We start from the raw sequence: 19,504 nt of genomic DNA on the forward strand, positions 1-19,504 counted from the left end.
CGCCTCGGAAGTAGTAACGGGGCTGAACAAGCTCCATTCCTTTGAACCAACGAGAGGGAAGAGACAGAAGGCCTTTTCGGAAGAATGGCAGCCAATGGGGAAGGCCGGAAACGGTTTTGTCCAATGGGAAAGCGCCGGAGGTTGGCTCCGGGAGCCACGTGTAGGGAAGCATTCGCCGGAGAATCCGAAGCGGCATGGCGGCCCCAGGTCCGAAAAAAAGACAGCAAAGGCAGCGAGGCGCTTTTGCTTCGGCCGCGGCGGCTGGGCGAAAGAAGCGAAAGGTGAGTGCAGGGAAAATGGGAGGGAAGGCAGCTAGGCGACCAAATGAAGGGGAGCGAAGCGGTCGTGGTAGAAAAGGAAAGCAGTGAAAGCAACAAGAGTTGTAACAGAACTTCCAGAAAAGAAACTAGTAATCCTGTTACTAAGAAACGAATGAATGTCAGAAAGTGTAGTGCATGCTTGATGGTTTAAAAAAAAGAGGCTAGAATGAAAATACCAGGGCTGAATTATGAAGTAGTTTGGACAAATTTGAAGTTCAGGTGGTTACTGTATGCGATGAGTGGTGAAAATAAACCGTGCATAATATATATATAGAATGATTAGCAAATGCATCAACTTCTGTTGCTTATGCTCTGCTAATGATGAGGATTGTATTAATCAAAATGGACATATTTGAGCCTGCTTATTCTTGCTTCCTCCATCTTTTCAGTAACTGAGTGAAGGCATCTTTTAATCAGTTTTGATTTAAAGTAAGTTTTTTTTTTTATTTCCCAGGTCCCTGCTGGCGAAGAAAAAGTTTGGCAGAAAGCTGGCTCCAAGTTGAATGAAGAGATCTCTAGTGATTCTGAACCAGATGTGTAAGGATATGCTAAAGTTGTCTTGGTATTTTTTTTTCTCTAATTAGGAAGCTCATGTCATAAAATTTAGGAACTTGCCCAGGAATTTTCTTGGAGATGGTGCAAGTGATAGGATTCCTGAAATACAGTTCTTTGTGGCATCACCCAATGGCCCCAAAGGTCTGTACTTTAGGAATTCCATGTAACATTGAATAAGGTACAGCAAATTTGCATAAAATTAGAACAAAGGACTGAAGGATTTTCTTTGAGGGAATTGTCTCTTGTTGATGGATAATTGTTGTGTGATATAAAGTATTTCTGTGTAAATTGTTTCTTTTTCATCTGTAGCTCAGAAAATAAAAATGAAGCAGAAGAAGAAATTGAAGAGACGCCACAAGAGAAGAAACTGAGATTAGCAAAATTATATTTGGAGCAGCTTCGCCAACAAGGTAAGGAGAAGCTAGATTTAATTTAACTGGACTGTTAATCAGATTAAAAATTTTAATATATGAAATGAAACTAGTCTTTCTCTCTGTCTATCTGTTAAATCTGTTAAATTTATATAGCCTCCCATCTCGGTATCATGACTTTGGGCAGTTTATAAAATTAAAAAAAAAAATTCAAGAAAAAATAACCCCAAAAATAAAAACATTAAAAAAAAACTATTAAAAACATAATCAACATCATTCATTTTCCTAATTGTGCAACTTATTAGCAAGTTCTCCACCAACATCCTCAGATCAGGTAGCAAAGCTATATCTGCAGAAGGCCAGGTGGATCACAGCTAATCTTACCCTCCGAGGAGAGGCTGTTCAAAAGTGGGGGGGCACGGCTCTCCTCCTGGGTCCCATCAGATCAGATGACTTTGCACCTACCACATGCCCTTTCTGATGGGATGGATAGGTGTGATTTGGTTGAGGTGGTCCCTCAAATACCGCAGCCCCATGCCATGTAGGGCTGCACCTTGACACAAACTGGTAGCCAATGCAGTTTACAGAGCAGAATTGTAACTTGCACTGCTGTAGATGTGTGCATAGCTGCCCATGCTTCTGCATTTTATACCAGATGAAGCTTCTAGATGCTGTACAACGCCACACCCTTAATAGACTATTGTAGGTAAATGTTTTAGATGAGGGAATAGAAGGAGTACTCATCAGATTTGTAGACAACACTAAGCTGGCAGGAATAGCCAACACCCCAGATGATAGGCTCAAGATTCATATAGATCGCTGGGCCCTATCCAAAAAAATGAAATTCAGTGTAGAGAAAAGCAAGATTTTACACTTAGGCAAGAAAAAACAAATGTACAGGTACAGTTTATGTGAAACCTGGCTCAAAAGCAGTAACTGAGAGGGATCTCAGAGTCCTAGTGGACAATCACTTAAATATGAGCCAACAGTATGTGGCAGCAGCCAAAAAAGCCAGTGCAATCCTAGGTTCCATAAAGAGAACAATAGAATCAAGATTGCATGAAATATTAGTATTGCTTTATAAAACTTTAGTAAAACCATATCTGGAATTCTGCATCCAGTTTTGGTCACCACATTGTAAAAAAGATGTTGAGACTCTGGAAAAAGCACAGAGAAGAGCAGCAAAGATGATTAGGAGCCTGGAGACTAAAACATATGAAGAACAGTTACAGGAATTGGGTATGGCAAGTGTAGTGAAAAGAAAGTTTAGGGGTGATATGATAGCAATGTTCCAATATTTGTGGGACTGCCACAAAAAAGAGGGAGTCAAGCTATTCTCCATAGCACCAGAAGGCAAGAAAAGAAACAATGGATGGAAACTAGTCAAGGAGAGAAGCAAATTAAAACTAAGGAGAACTAACAATTAACTAGTGGTATGGCTTGCCTTCAAAAGTTGTGGCTGCTCCATCACAGATGGCTTTTAAGAAGAGACTGGACAGACACTTTTCTGAAATGGCTTGAGCAAGGTGTTGGACTAGAAGACTTCCAAAATCCTGCCAACTCTTATTAGGGCATGAGTGACTGAGCATTGGGCCTCCTGGTCCAGAAATAGATACAACTGGGATACAACCTGAAATTGTACAAAAGCCAACCTGTTGTGTCTTGTCCGCTCTCACCGCAGCCGGGGTCTGCTTATCTGCTCCCGAACACGGAGGAATGTATGCCTCCCGGCCCCAGTTCTGGCTCCATGCCCAGACAAGCTGCAGAGGAGGGGGCACCTCCCGGTCCCAGCCCTGGCTCCATGCCCAAGCAGGCTGCAGAGCAGGGAGCATCCCCCGGCCCCAGCCCTGGCTCCATGCCCAGGCAAACGGAGCAGCTAGACCCCTCCCCCTCCTCCACAGCATGTGAGCCTGAGGAAAGTTTACTTCCAACAATAGCTGATTGGAGTGACCCTCACATCAGAAGATTGGATAGGCGGAGGCAACAGAAGGAAGGGAGGGGCAGGCCTTAATGAGTGCTGAGTCATGGAGCCACACCCCATGGCCTATATAAAGGATCTGCTTTCTGGCAGTCTCTGAATCAGGCAAAGTCGAACTTATCTTACTGAAGTCACTTACTGGTCTCCTGCCTGCTCTGAGGACTTTGCTAGGACTTTGGGCAGAGCTGCAGAGGCAAGCCTGATTCGGATTTCCCTGACCCGGCCGTCAGCGGAGGAGTGGGACACGACACAACCTATCTATGATTTGAGCAGGAGTTTTGAGTCCAAAAGGATTTCCAAATGGTACATTGGGTTTGTCTGGGGCAATGTCACCCATCCGGAACTAAAGATGGTTAATTGTCAAATCCTGTTGGTCCCAAGACCCGAAGCCACTCAGTTTTCCCAAGGTTAAGTTGAAGTCTGTGGTTTCCCTATATATAATTAACAGTACATTAATTATATAAGTTACTTAACCTGTTGTGAACTTTTATTTGCTTATTTAACTTTACAACTTTTTTAAAAGTTCAGTCCCAAAAAAGATGACTGGGAATTCATCTTGAGAAGTGGGGAGATTTTTTTTTAAAAAATACTCTTGTGTAAAGAAGCCATAGAAATCACAAAAGTTCCCCAAAATTTATGAACTGGGAAATTTTAAGACGTGTTTTTTAAATCAATTTCTCCACTGCTTTAGAAGATAATTTAACTTATTGGAAATACCAAATACTTTGGGGCGAAAAAATCTTACCCTACTGGGTAACTGATTGGTTCTGAGCATTTGTTTTACTGAAGGATCTTCATAATTTGAAATTTTATTCAGATTGGATTCTTTGATTAAGTAAACATAGCTATGTCTTTAATTTTTGTCTCTGGCAGAAGAAGAAAAGGCTGAACAAGAGGCTTTTGAGAAAGACCTGGTTGCTGGCCGATTAAAGGAAGATGTGGTGAGTAGGACTTGAGGTAGTTGACTGGAAAGAATTTGGTGCCTCTACCTATCCTGAATTGGGCATTAGAAAGCTTAAATAGCTCCACCTTCCTCATGAAGGTAAATGGTATCTTCTCACTGGAAAATAGTGGAATACATTGCTTCCCATGCTTCAGGCCTTGCAAGGCTCAATTCTAGTGGAGTGTAGGTATTGCTTTTATAAATAACACTCACTCTCCTACATAGAGAAAGAGATTAATAATTTGAAAAACAAGCATGCGTGTGTTTTTCAAATTATTAATCCTATGGTCCAGTTTTAAATGGCAAAAAGAGTATGAGAGCGTTTAGACATAAAGTCAATGGTTTGACAGGGAAATTGTACAGTCTAAGAAGTGACATGCAGAAAGTTTCCTTCCTCTTGTGAATTAAGCATCCATTCTTAAAATTCAGAAGTATAGTGACTTCTCTGGCATTTTTTTAGCATTTTGTTTATTTTATTTATACATCAAACTGTGATCTGGGTACAGTTGTTTTTAAGCAGTCATAAGACACATATTTGTTATAGTATTCATCACAATAATATTGATAATATAATATAATAATAATACTTAACATCTTCTTTAACCATTCTCCACTTTAATATTTCCTCTTTTTATGTCTCCTCCTTTCTAACTTCTGTTTCTATTGTCTAGCCATTAATAAAATACGTCTCATGTAAAAAAATATTCAGTTTCTTCTTTATTCTTAATAGTAAGCATTAATCTATCCATTTCTGCGCATTCTAGTATTTTCTTAATTGCATTCTCATCTGATGGACTTTCATCATTTTTCCATTGCTGTGCAAATACAATTCCGGCTGCAGTTAGTATATGTAAAACCAGATATATAGTCCTTTTATCATATTTTTCCGGTAGGATACCCAACAAAAATGTCTCTGGTTTCAAGTTTATATGCTGCTTTATCATTTTTTCCAACCAAGTATGCATTTGTAATCTGATAATGTAGTGTAATTTATTTTTATATCCACAACCACAATTTGTACTCCTTCTGAAAAAAATTCAGGCTGAAAAAAGCTAAGTAGTTTTGAAGAAGTGACTGTTTATGGGTTTTTCCCACTTAATCCTTGGAAACCAGTTCCTGCCTTGCTTCCTTTCAGTCATAAGCCAATAAGGTAATAATAAGTCTGATACTCTCAGTGTCAGTTTGGTAGAACTATGAGTTGAAGTTCTTAAACGTGAGATCTCAGAAATTTGCCATTTACTCATTGATTCTTTTGTCAAAACTGAAAGGAGATTGTGACCCATATAGAATAATTTAAGGTCATCTTAAAAAAGGAAATTAATCCAATTTAATATTTAGCTATATGTGGGTATAAAAATGAGAGCCACATACTTTTTCCTAATTTATATATTTTGTGAAGTAGGAAGAGTCAATCTAATTCTATGTTATTTGTCCCCCATAGCTTGAACAGAAAGGAAAATTGCAGAGACAAATTGCCAACAGTGTAAGTAGAAACTTTTCCCCACAATTATGCAGAATTTCAAAGCACCTATTACTCTTTCCCTCAAACTACATGTGATATGAGTGCCAACACATCAGTTTACAGAGCCTTTTATTATTTGAGATTATTGCAGGATTTTGCTATTTTTTATAGAATTATAAAATTCTATAATTAGACAGAATTATTTAAAACATTTATTCTTACACCCAACTCTGAGCAGTTAACATTGAATTAGCAGCCACAAACAAAAGCAAAAAACAAACAAACCCTAAAACACATTGTGCCTGAGGCCATTCGTACACTTATGTAGTAATTTTTTTAAAGATAAGCTCATCTAATTCCTTGGGACAAGCCCTGAGTCTTCAACGCCATGGCAAATCTTCAGTGCCTGCCAAGTCTTGAATGCCTGGCAAGGTAAAAGCAATCTAGATCTTGAAGGTTATGCCATTGTACAAAACATGAGCCACAATATAGGAGGAGCACAACAGGTGACATTGTGTAATACAAGGGACACAGATGCCTATGGGACAGCGTGAAATAACAGAAGAGAGGTGGTTCTACAGATAATCTGGCATTTTGCCATGAAAACCTTTAGGTGATAACCAACATCTTGAATTGCCTGCATAATTTCCTAGAAGCCACTGCAGAATAGTGACATATTGTATCCAAAAAAGTGAGGCATACCATGGTGTGCCTGAAACTACCCACCCCAGCACATCAATTGCAATTTCTGAATAATTTTCAGAGGTATACAGTTGAAATCTAACCTTGTGCTGGTGGATAGGCTCACCTAATAGTTTTATGTATATATTAAATATGAATGGAGAGAAAGTCCTGAGGAACCCTGCAAAAGAAGATTGAACCTCTCTCCCTCACTAACACCAACTGGAATCTCCTCAAGAGGAGTGAAAACCACTGCAGTATTATGCCCCCGTTCTCACACCTATCCCGAGCTAGTCTGGAAGGATATCATGATTTATAATAGCAAAGGCCACAGAGAGATAAAGAAGCAGCAGATCGGATGCACCATTATCGGATGCACCATTACTATTCTGATCCCATCAGAGTTCATCCTCAGATCAATGCCATCTCACTGCAGTATCCAGTTCGGATACCAGACTGAAGCAAGTTGAGATAACCCATTTCCTCTTAAACTATACTTCAATATTTTTCTCACAACCCAAAGAGAAAAACATTAAAGTGTAGACAAAAATTATTCAATAGCACAGTAGGCAGCAATGGTTTTGTGAGGAGGGGACAGGCCTACCTTCTTCAGTGCAGGAGGTGCCACCTTCCTGAAACAGGAGAAATTGCTGTTCAGAATTCACCTTCCTGAATTCTGCCTTGACCCATCACATTTTTTTGGCCTGAAGACGTTCATGGATCTAATATATAAGTGATCCTAGAGACTTAGACAGTCGGGGACGCAGTGGCAAGGATGCTTAGCTTGTCGATCGAAAGGTCGGCAGTTCAGCAGTTTAAATCCCTAGTGCCACGTAATGGGGTGAACTCCCGTTATTTGTCCCAGCTTCTGCCAACCTAGCATTTCGAAAGCACGTAAAAAATGCAAGTAGAAAAAATCGGGACCACCTTTGGTGGGAAGGTAACAGTGTTCTGTGTGCCTTTGGCATTTAGTCATGCCGGCCACATGACCACGGAGACATCTTCAGACAGCGCTGGCTCTTTGGCTTTGAAACAGAGATGAGCACTGCCTCCTAGAGTCGGGAACAACTAGCACATATGTGCGAGGGGAACCTTTACCTTTATCTTTAGAGACTTAGACATTTTTATACACATTGGCTAAATTCTCTCTTTGTCCTCCAGCAATACTCCAGGCATCCCTTCTACTATTTTATCTTCCAGAGTTCCTCTGAAAATGAGGGCTCCCAGGGATTCACAAACAAGGAAAGGCTGCCAGATGCAAGTCTAATTCAAGACTGAGGTTGTGATTAAGGCCTCTGTTGAACTATGCGTCAGCAACCCCAGCGCCCTCAGAAAGCTGACAGAATCTGTTAACCACCTGGGACAGACCAATTAAATAGATCCTACTTCTATGGTGACAGATAGTTGTTGAAAGCCAGGCAATCAGATTCCAGTTAACACTGTGCCATAAACTTCAGTGGTATCTCAGCACTGAACAAGTTGGTATGCTGCAATTTTTTTCATTTGTATTCGTGGTTCAGAATGCTGATGTAACTGGTATTCTCTGAATAGTTGCAGCTTCCAGACATATCTGACATCAAGATACTACGAGGTCACCAATTGCCCATCACCTGCCTAGTCATTTCACCAGATGACAAATACATTTTCTCTGCATCCAAAGACTGTTCGATCATCAAATGTAAGTCTTATTTTCTGTAAAAGACGATAAACTACAAGAAAGAATGGGCATGAAAGAAAGTATTCTAAACTTATATAAATTTATATTTTTATAACCCTATAAACATTATGAATTTTTTCTATAATGATGGCAGGTTCAAAGGATCAAATTTTCATTGCCTGAACTGACTAGATCACTATTGGAGTAACGGAGTGTCAACTAAATGCTGATGGCCAAGAATTGTAACCAGCATATTTTTTATAGCTACATTATTCTTAATATGCTCCTTTCCATTGATGTATTACCAAGCTATTTTGATATTTTTGAACATATTCTTGTAATCAATCTTTTAATATTAACCAGTGTATAGAAATTTGGGGTTTCTTTATTTATAGAGTGTATACTGTAGAGTGTTTGTTTATACACCCAGCATAAATAAACACTCTACAGAGTAAAACATTTTAGAACTTTTATCTTTCAGCAGAGGATTTATTTGTCAGTCTCTGTTGTGTCTGCATATAAGTTGGCATTGTTCTTCCATGCCAAGATAGGGGAAGGTGGGAGTTATCAGTGGCCTGCTGCAAATAAGTTTGCATTGTTCTTTGAGGCCAAGGTTGAAGAAATCTCCTACAATTTGTACTATAGAGATGGGATAGCTCGTAGGTAATTTTGGAAAATTCTTGACCCATTTTTTAAGAATGTCTTCATCTTGTAGATCTTGAATAAGTGGACAGAGTGTGTGAAAAGATGAGGGCCATACACCGGGTGTGAGACTCTTGCCTCTTCTGGGTGATAAATCTGGTTAAAGAAAGTGGTTTATGCCACTGTGAGAGGGATGTGCCACTTCCCCAGTAATAATAATGAGAGTAATAATTGGGGCGGGGAGCGGGGGGAGACAAGTGTGACTCAGGCTGCTTCTCAATAGAAGCACTTTATTGAACAGCTTCCCTTTGGAAGTTAGGTTTGCCCCTAAATGTTCTGCTCTTCTGGAAACTCCTGAAAATTGAGTCATCTCTTGGGGTGTAGATTGCAGAGCATGGCATCAAGCCAGCTGGTTTATGAGATATTGGAGATAGGTTGGCTTCTTCTTATGAAATAATTAGATTGGTCTCCACTTGAATCACTTGTAAAATTTAATTATTTAGTAGATTTTGGTATGGTGAACAGCAGCATTCAGCAAAAGTTACCGGGAAGGTGGAATTGGCAGGAATAATTATTAATAAATGAATATGGGTCTGGAGAGTGAGCAGGATCTTACTAACACCATACTTAACATATTTGAGTCCTTTTTTGTACGTTAGTATATTTGCAGTGAATGAAGTGCAGTTCCTGAGTCACTTATTCGTGTTTTGGAGGCAGTTGAAGCATGATGGAAGATTATTTTTTTCTCAAATTATGGATTTTACTAAAATAAATTTCAATGCTCTAGCTTGCTTACTTTAAAGTGTCAGAAAAAGAATTGTAATGTTTGAAACCCTAACCTTAACCCTAACCCTGATTTGAGCATCTTTATGCTGCAGGGGATGTTGAGACTGGAAAGAAGCTCCATGTGATACACAGAGGGAAAAAGGGGGCAGAGGGCAGCCATGTTGGACATACCGCACACGTCATCTCAATGGCTATCTCGTCTGATGGCAAATTCCTGGTATGAATCTTTTCTTCTGCTATGCTGAGGAAAAGAAAGCAACTCCACACAGTTCTAGCAGTGTTAGTAGAGATTTCTGAAGTTTGTTTTCTCCTCTGTGTTACAAAAACGATACTTTTTGTGATGGTTAGTGATCTTTTAGTACAGTAGAGAGATTCTTCTTCATAGTTCTTGAAACTGTTCAGTAGATCCTCCGACACCCCAACCTCCGGGGTGTCAAGCTAGATTTCTTCGAGGGCGAGATCAGCACTGTAGTTCTCCTCCACAGGTTGGCCTGGGGGTGGGGAGAGACAGGACATAAGCCTCCTGCAGCACTTTGCCAGCCAAAATAGGGTGTGTGGAGGGGCTTATCAGCGGGCCAGTCCGTTGCTATTTCCAGGCTGGTCCTGCGGGCCAGATTTAAGCACCCCACGGGGCGAATCAGTTTGACACCCCTGTCCTATATCAACTAACTTTTGATATAAGTTATACATCCACCCTGTTCAATGCTGTGGATCTGTGAGATCTGTGTATCTTGAGGAAATTTCCCTGAATCTAATCAATGGATATAATAGACACCTCTATTCACATAGACATTCAATCTCCCATTTTTGCGCCAGGCAATTCTATTCCTTTATTCCAGCTGGACTCCCTTTCTCAAAAAACCAAAAGGCAGTTAAAGAATGAGGTGTTTGAGTTATGTTATTGTAAGGAAAACTTTAAGGCATTAAAATAAGTCCGTCCAGAAGGTTTCTATAACAGTAGACCCATTACACAGAATGTGTGTGTAATGTGATAGGAGAGAACTGAGCAGGGTCTTTCTGTGTCGCTTCTAGGCCACAGGTGACAGGAACAAACTCATTATGATCTGGGAAGCTGCAACCTGCAAACACCTCTATAAGTTCACAGGCCATCGTGATACTGTATCGGTAAGTGACCCAAACTCTAGAGGTATTCGTATTTGTAGATAAAGTTCATTCCCATATAGGGGAATGTATTTATGGATGCTACTACTACATCTTTCAAAAAGAATTTAACAGTTGAAATGTTTTTACAACAATCTGGAAAATGATTTGTAGAAACAACTTGCGCTCTTCAATCAACCATCAGTTAAAATGATTTGAATCCTTTTTGCATAGATTTTTCTACAGTAATATTTTTTAACAATTTTGTTCTTTTGTAAATTGTCTGTATCACAGGAAAGCAAAATAAAAAGAATATTTTTAAAATATGGGAAATCGATATTAAATGTATCTATGCAAAAATTTGCATCCCCTCTCCTCTACCATCCCCCCCCCCATGCAAACATGAAAATCTCTGCTTAAAGTATAATGGGTATGGTGTAACAAAAATATTTTTTAATCTTGTTTTATTAAACAAATGTACATGGTGGTTATTCCATGTGTACTTTGTATGTGTTGTTCACTCTCTAATAGAGAAATCCACATTTCCCTCTGGGACAATTAGATTGGATGCGGTAAAGAAATCAAAGATTAATTCTGCCTGCCCTTGGGCTCATCTCATTCCATCTCTTCCTCTCTTCACGCTTTCTTCCTTTCAGGGCCTATCTTTCCGCAAAGGCACTCACCAGTTGTACAGCGCCTCCCATGACCGCTCAGTCAAAGTATGGAACGTGGCAGAGAATGCATATGTTGAAACCTTGTAAGGAACAGTTTTTCCATATACATGCAGAATTAGTGATATGCACATAGCATGTTTCTGATCTATGAAAACTACATTCTATGAAGATCAGAGACAACAGGAGGCAGAATTAATGTATCATTAATACATTGATATGGTGATTCATTTTTACAGAGGAACTCTTTATCAACTCGTACCCTAACACGGTAGTAACATTGCTCCAGGCTAGAGTTTCCCCAAACTGGCCTTTCAGATTTCAGAATCTCTAGCCCAGTGTTTCTCAATCTTAGTAACTTTAAGATATATGGATTTCAACTCTGCTATAATTCTGCTAGCCAGCAATCTGGGTAAATGAATTCTGGGAGTTGAAGTCCACGCAATTTAATGTTTCTGAGAAACACTGCTCTAAACAGTATGGGGATTTTTGGAGTTGCTGTCCCAATGGAACTCGAGGTGATCACCTTGGAGAAAGATGGCCAAGGTCATCGTGACATGCATCTCTAGGTCCTCATTGGTATGAAGCAGCGATAAATGAGGGAGCTTGTATGTTATTGTTAACAAAGCTTTTAAAAGAAACAAACTCCATTTCCCCCTTTATTGACGTGGCCATTCAGAAAGCCAGGATTTGCTGAATATGTAAGCGCCTACATAGCTTGCAATATACCCAACTGAAATACTGGATTCTCAAACATAATAGACAGGCCATAATTGTATCTCATTCTCTTTTCTCCCAAGGTTTGGTCATCAAGATGTGATCACAGGCCTGGATAGCCTGAGCCGGGAGTGCTGTGTCACATCAGGAGGGAGAGATGGCACTGTCAGAATCTGGAAAATCGCTGAGGAGTCCCAACTTGTGTTTTATGGACACCAGTAAGTATGAGAATCATTGCCTATTCAAGCTTCTTTTACAAAGTGTATTGTTTCAGAAAGAGAAACCTATATGCAGCATATTACAGAAGAATAATCAGCTACCACACTGTGCTTTGTTGCATCTCTGTTATCATCAAAACTAAATGCACTGATGAATGCTTTTTTTGAAATTAGGCTGTGGTCAGTTGTAGTTCTAATTTATTTGATCAAAATATCTTTAGATCTTTTAAAAAATAATTTGATCAAATAATTTTTAGATCTTTTAAAGAACTACTTTTTAATCCTCTCTTGGAACTGGGTGGATCTATAACTTCATGTTGCAGTCATTTTATGTCTTCATCCAAACTATTTGAGAAGGTTGAGGGAATTGTAAGAATGAGGTGAGATCTGATCTGAAGTGAGATGAAGCAGGGTACTAGAACTAGAAGAGGAAATGGCATGGTGAGGAAAGCACTGTTTTTGAGCTGAACCTTTCCCAACAAAGAGCCTCACAGTTTCTCCGATCCATGTGATTTTTGACCTGTTATGCAAATGTGAATCACTTTTAGTACATGAAATGGCGACTCTGGTGAAAGATAACCTTTATATTTTGCAGCGCAAAAAAAATGTAACTCATGAAATGGTGACAGGTCCACTTTTTGCAAGTGAGAAATTCACTTTCTAAAACTTTTCCAGCACTGTGTATTTTTTTTTAAATGAAAATTTAGAAGTGCAACTCTTTAAAGCAGCTGAAGCGTTTTTCAGGCTTGTGTGAAAGCTTCAGCATATGTGCTGAAGAACCTCTTCTGAATAATTTTTAAAGTATGCACAGTCATGTCCAATATTTGCGGCTTGTTTATTAGTTAGTTTTTGTTAAAGGAGCACAGTGTTTTGTAATATAGTCATGGAGGGCTCTAGAGGTTACAGAATGCTATAGATTTCCTAGTTGAAGATTATTTTTCTTGGTTGAATGGATGTTATTCAAATGCTTTATTTCCTTAATAGGAAGATCTTTCTACCTAGGGAATGCTTGAGAGATCTTACATTTTTCACCTTTTGTACAATATGTAGTTAAAAAGTTGAGTGTTTTTCATTATAAAAAAATATGCTGTGAAGCATACAGGGTAGATTGATTACTAGGAGCCTGGAGTATTTGCATTGCTGATTTATTAGCTGTAAGTATGGTTTTGTTTTTCCCATTAGGGGTTCGATTGACTGCATCCAGCTCATCAATGAAGAGCATATGGTGTCTGGTGCAGATGATGGGTGAGTATACTTTGAAACTGTAACTCATTAAAAATAAAACCAAGTGATTCCCACGTGATATGTAATGATTGTGATTTTGTTTCCAAGGTCAGTTGCCCTCTGGGGTCTCTCCAAAAAGAAACCACTAACAGTAGTGAAGCGTGCCCACGGTTTTCATGGCACGCAGGGGCTGGAACAGCCATTTTGGATCTCTTCAGTTGCTGGTTTGCTAAACAGTGACCTCGTAGCTACAGGTGACAAGAGATATTTTTCTTCCTTTTCCTGTTGCCTTTGGGGCTAGGAAACCGGATAAGGCTCTTTTTCTTGACATTAATAAACAACCAGTGCAGCAATTCAGCTTAAAATCCTTTATACAGTTCTAGGAAAAATCATATATATAAGTACTTTGAAGTGTATCCTATTATTTATGGTGGAGCTTACTTCTAAGTAGATATATACATGATTGTCCTGTCACCATATTTTTTTAAACAATCTTCTGATTCCCAGCAATCAATCAAGGACATTCCAAGATACTTATAAATGATACTCAGAGGCGTTCACTGCTCTGACTTTGCTGTTTCAGGTTTTGCCGGGATGTGTCTCTGGTTAGAAACATTCTGGTTTCTAACATCCCGAATCTCTGTTTTGGGTCCCATTTTTTTTGGAGTTCTGATAGCAATAGCACTTAGACTTACATACCATTCCGTAGTCCTTTACAGCACTCTCAGTTGACAGAGTCAGCATATTGCATCCAACAATCAGGGTCCTCCTTTTACTGACCTCTGAAGGATGGAAGACTGAGTCAACCTAAAGTCCGTCAGGATTGAACTCCAGGCTGTGAGCAGAGTTAGCCTTGCAATACTGCATTTTAACTGCTGCACCATCAGGGCTCTGATGTCTTGGTCTTGATGTCAGAGGATAACAATGGTTTTAGATAAATGTTTGGATTTATAAATTTGGGTCAGTTGGTTATTCCTATTAAAAAGGTCACAGAAGCACAGACTGAGAACCAGATATTCTTGCACTTCCCATAGCCATGACAGTAGTCACAAGATTGCCTCCAAAATTTACTTCTGTCTTATAATTCTTAAACTATCAGAAAGAGAAATGATTAAATACATGGGAGGTAATAAAATAATAAAATAAAATAAATACATTAAAAATATGGTTTTGGCCTGAGCCATTCTCAGTTCATAGAAGTGTGGTCCAAGGCTAGAGTGATGATCAGAAAGGAAATCTTAGTAGTGTAGATTACATGAATGTTCCTAGTATAAATAAAGAGCATGTAATTCTATTCTATTATGGCTAATAAGCACCAGACTACTTGCTTTTTAGCTAGAATAATAGATAGCTGCTAGACTTTAGAATTATGTGCCGTTTATTTGTATATGGTATACAGTATACTAAAGTTCCTCATGCTTATTGTATGTTCAATGGGGTAAGAAAATAACAGCAACAGTTACAATAAAGTCTTAAATTTGGAAGGATAAAAGTTAGATTGAGGTTTAGCCATTAATTTCTAGCTGTAGGTTCTTCAAGAGCATCACTTGAAGAAATAGGGAAGTGTCACTGAACTAGACTTTTTAAACTTAATGTGGACATTTTAAAAATATTATATGCTCTGCTTTTGACAGGTTCCCACAATGCCAGTGTGAAATTGTGGAAATGTGGAGAAGGATTTCGGAAGTTGGAGTTCCTCTTTGAGATTCCCTTGGTGAGGAAGCTGCTTTGAGCCATGGGCTTAACTTCCAATTTAAACTTTTCTAGCTTGAGATTCATATTAAACCAGTTTAAGAAACAAGTGGAGCAAGAGGAAATAACACTGTGGAGTTGTTGCAGGGGGAGTGAACCTGGGAACTCTATGCTGGAGTTGCCTTGTTAGTTTTAGTTACACTTTCCTCTCAGCTTCTTCCCCTTCTATCACAGGTTTAACTGTTCCAGGGATCTTCCTAAGGAATCCAAGGTTACACAGTGTAGATGAAATGTTTTGAATGTTACAGGAATCTACTTTTAATGATTAGTTGAGTGTATAAATGAGTTTTTCCTCAGTAACGTATGGAAGCTAATCCATATTGCAGCCTAACCCAATAGTTAGACCCCAAGGCTTCCTTTTGGGCAGTCAGGAGCACTTAGCCTGATACAGAAAATAGGTGTCTACAGATCACCTGCAGCCCTTTAGTGGCGGTTGCCTGTAAGTAGCAGGTTGCTGCAGACTGTGCTCTTCAGCTGGAAAAGGAGCTTCCCAGCATCTAGCGAATGGGATGTGGAGCAGGAGGCCTTCATTGCTGTAACTCAGATGAAAAGTTTGCTCATCTTTAACCTTCATGTGGACCCCTTTTTCAAATTTCCAGAAACTCATAACTGGGATTCATGTTATGGATCCTTATGCCTTATGATTCCTTATGCTTTTGTAAAGTGAAAAATCTCTTTCTGTCACTATCCAAGTAGAGGTCAAAGACTTAAAGATTAACATTTAATGTGACAGAAATGGCAGAAACCAGGCTTCCTCCAGTGTAGGCCCCTATACATATAATAGGACTTCCAAACTTCCCAAGCAGCACAGCAGGGGAAAAAACAATTACCACATTAAAAAAAACTCATTTTTTTCCCCAGGTTGGTTTTGTTAATAGTTTGAAATTTGCAAATTCTGGAAACTTCCTAGTTGCTGGAGTCGGACAGGAACACAGGTATGTGCAACATGAATTCAATTCACATTGGCAAACAACCTTTACACATCCTCTATCAAGGTTAAACATACTGTTAAAAAGTGTCCTAGTCTGTTCCCGCAAGGTATTTTGAAAACATAGTGTCAAGGTTCCAGAAAAACCTCTTCTGCATAAAAAAACCTCAGAAGCCATTGTCTTTCAGAGTTCTAAGGAAACTGGCACACAATGAGTGAAATTCCAAAACTGAACTTCCGGATTCTTTTCCCAGTTATACAAACCCCAAGAATCCCACCCCCCTAACCCCTTTGCTGATCACATGGTCCCACGTTCTCCCAGATATTCTCCCCCGAATATCTTCCCGCCACTCCTCCTGCAGATGTGAACACCATCCGACCTTGACCGCTTGAAGAATGTTACCATACCCCTCAACCCCCCTCCTTCCCCTCAGGGGAAAAATGTGGCAGCGTCTGGAACCCTAAAGTCTAGTATGGTTTCCAGGCCTGACACATAGATTCAGATTTGGGCTCATCTAAAAATTCTTTTAATAAAAATTATTCCTGAAAGTGTCACCGGCAGGTGATTATGTAGCAAATGCTGATGAACTCCCAAATAAGGATTTATGTTTGTAGCAAAAAATTTGCTACAAACAGGGAGAAATTTGGGCAGGGCAGAGAGGTTACTTCCTTTACTTTAGTACCCTGCCTTAGCTAATCATAAGAGTAGCTCTCTCATGCATTAATACCAAATTGTAGGTAACCCTGGGGTTTTTTGTTGCAATGATCAAAACAAAACAATGAGCTTTTATTCAGAATAGAGAACAATAAGAGGTGTGAAATTGACTGCCTTCTCCAGATTTGGGGATTGAAATATAAAACCCAGCTGTGAAACCACATGGAAGAAAGAACTGTCCTTGTATTAATTGTTTAATTCCAGCCTTGTCAGTGTCTTATTGTTTATCCTATTGTAATTTTTTGGGGTTTTATAGCATATATGAATGGTGAAATGTTTCCTTCAGCCCTTTTGTAGATTTCCTATTCAAGCCGACCAACAGAATGTTTCACAAGCAGATATTTATTTTTTCTGGGTTGTATTTCAGGTTGGGTCGTTGGTGGAGGATTAAAGAAGCCAAGAATAGTATTTGCATTATTCCACTAAAGAAGACCACAGCAGGCAATTCACAGAAATCATCTGAAGGCTCCTAATGCTTTCTTTCTGCAAATCTTGTTCACATTTCATGAATTATCTTCTATATTATATATTAAAGCTATCTTGTGTTTCTAGAACTTAGAGGTCATTTTGATTTCTTTCATTTTTATTTCACTGTATGGATCAATCACACTAATCTTCAGTTTCTCTTCTGGAAACTGAAACATTTTGTGTTAAATCATAAAATGGCTTCCTTGGTCTTGGATTAGCATTTTGTGTTACCTCAGCCATTCTGTATAGTGTCAAGACTTTTCAGTCCTGGAGTCTGGTAAAACATCTATTTCAAGCTCTGTAATCTTTGGCAATTCAAATCTACCCTGGCAATACATAGTGCTTTATGATCTCCATATTCTCTACTTGGAAGTTAACAATACAATTATATGCATTTTATTAGAAGAAAAAAATTGTTCACTAGAACTTACTTATGTTTCCTTCAGCCCTGAAGTATAACCCTGAAATAAGAAAAATGTGCTTGATGACTGCCATGGATGATTAGAAAGAAGAACACAAAGTTGGGGGCGGGGGAGAGCGGAGGACACACTGTTTTAACTTTTTTAGTGCCTTCAACAATAATTACAGTGAAAAGTGCCCCCAAAAATGTACTTAGGCCTACATGTATATGAAATTACTTTTTCCAGTATTAGAATCAGTCTTTTTTTTATTGTTTTATTTAAAGCATTTATATAGCTTCCTGTCTTATATCGAACTCAGAGAAGCTCCCAATCAATAATTAAAACAATGTCAATAGTACAGTAATACATATATCTATTAAAATCATAAACATTAAAAATCTGGCACCAAAGCCCTTCCTCTTGGTTTGGCTCCTTCAGCAGGCCTCTAGGAAAGCACTTCAACCCTGGCTTAAGTTGATATCTAGGCCAATGGTCTTATCTCGCCCAAAGTGCTGAGATAGGGTAAAGTGGATGAGAAGATTTAACAATGGTCTGCATGTGGAAGCTTAAATTTGGTGCCAGGTTTTTAAAGTTTACAGTTTTAATAATTGTTTTCTTGTTGAAGTTTTAATTGTTGATTGGTAGCCACCTAGAGTTCAGTATAAGATGGGTGGCTACATGAATGTTTTAAATACAATAAACAACAAAAGAGAAAGACCGGTTTTCAGTCTCAGCAATGTGCTAGAGCTAGTTAGGAAGCAAAAACTTTGATGCTGTAACTAATTACCGTTTTGTCAATTTCAGGCAGCAGGCAAGGGACCAGATAGGGTACTAAACAATTTGTGATTAAGGTCACAAAGCAATGAGCTTGTAAACTGTCCCACTTGGTAAGGAGATGCTTGGCTAATATTTGATTTTAAGACTATGACTTTTGGCGAGTAGACATGGGGGCAAAAAGGAAGTCATGTCCTCCTTTTGCTGTAAGTCTGGTAAACCTGTATAAGAACTTCTCATGATTCATGACCAGTAATAAAAAAGCACTTTATTTACATAAATTACAAAAAAATCACAAACTGGATCACAAAAAGTCTACTTTAAATTCTGGTTTTTTTAAAACAATATGCATCACAATAATACTTTTTAAAATTTAGATAATACTTACATTCTTTTTTGTTTTGTACAGGAGCACTTTTTCATTCCTATCGTTCCCATCTTCTGCAAAAAATTCTAACTTTGGCGAAAACGTCCCTATAATTATTGGTCCCATACAGATGTGTTGACTGCATTTCCCATCTTTAGCGAGGCTATATTGGCCCGGATGGTGTGGATAATTGTGAGTATAGTCCCGCATATCAAATTGGGGAGGTTGAGCCGTACTTGAACTATCAGGGAGCGTTGGTTGAAATCAACCCATGACCTAGATATCAGTTGGTTACCCTGAGCCAATCTTAGTCCGAGTTTAATTTGCAAGATGATTATGAATATAAAAATATTTATATAGGGCACCCAGGATATCCAGTATCTCCCTTGTGGAAGGGAAAAATTAAAATTTGATAAAGTGCAGAAGGGATTGGTTTGAATGGCATAGTTTCAGACTTGTATATTTTATCAGAAATGTTTACTTTAACTATCTTCCACAAGGGAGATATATCCTAGGTGCCCTGCTCCATTTTTTATAGTCGATAACTATCTTGCAAATTAAACTCAGAGACCAGGTTTGGCTGAAGGTAATCAGTTGATATCTAGGTCAAGGGTTGATTTCAACAAGTTGTCCCTTATGATGGTTCAACCACCCCAATCTGGAACCTTTCAGGTAAAAATTGCAAAATACCTAAATTCACATTTTACCTATACCTAGTAATAATACAACTATATTGCAGCAGGAACAGACTTTACCCTGGCTGTCATTGATGT

The 19,504-nt window shown here is 38.8% G+C and overlaps 1 protein-coding gene across 2 annotated transcripts; it reads left to right on the top strand.

Moving 5' to 3' along the window:
* Window positions 1-49: 49 nt before the first annotated feature.
* RRP9 (ribosomal RNA processing 9, U3 small nucleolar RNA binding protein) lies at window positions 50-17,275 on the top strand. 2 transcript variants are annotated; one of them, XM_058168723.1, is made up of 15 exons: window positions 50-281; window positions 775-857; window positions 1,185-1,285; window positions 4,098-4,165; window positions 5,609-5,650; window positions 7,862-7,988; window positions 9,488-9,612; window positions 10,428-10,520; window positions 11,153-11,253; window positions 11,968-12,102; window positions 13,285-13,347; window positions 13,435-13,580; window positions 14,961-15,040; window positions 15,940-16,013; window positions 17,089-17,275. In XM_058168723.1, exons 1-15 carry the CDS (start codon window positions 195-197, stop codon window positions 17,192-17,194), a joined length of 1,431 nt encoding a protein of 476 aa, XP_058024706.1. In that variant the 5' UTR covers window positions 50-194; the 3' UTR covers window positions 17,195-17,275. The 2 variants fall into 2 exon arrangements, 1 of the variants encoding a protein (XP_058024706.1); XR_009153400.1 differs by lacking the exon at window positions 17,089-17,275 and having other exon boundaries at window positions 13,440-13,580; window positions 15,940-15,997.
* The last annotated feature ends 2,229 nt before the right edge of the window (window positions 17,276-19,504 follow it).

Source organism: Ahaetulla prasina, chromosome 2 (genome assembly GCF_028640845.1).
Source record: "Ahaetulla prasina isolate Xishuangbanna chromosome 2, ASM2864084v1, whole genome shotgun sequence".
Classification (NCBI taxonomy): Eukaryota; Metazoa; Chordata; class Lepidosauria; order Squamata; family Colubridae; genus Ahaetulla; species Ahaetulla prasina.

What these genes read in the sequence shown, in the direction of transcription:
- RRP9 (XM_058168723.1), top strand. Translation starts at nt 195, where the DNA reads ATGGCGGCCCCAGGTCCGAAAAAAAGACAGCAAAGGCAGCGAGGCGCT. An exon ending in GGAGCAGCTTCGCCAACAAG is followed by an intron (nt 1,286 to 4,097) that starts GTAAGGAGAAGC and finishes TGTCTCTGGCAG; the next exon opens with AAGAAGAAAAGGCTGAACAA. An exon ending in GGAGTCGGACAGGAACACAG is followed by an intron (nt 16,014 to 17,088) that starts GTATGTGCAACA and finishes GTTGTATTTCAG; the next exon opens with GTTGGGTCGTTGGTGGAGGA.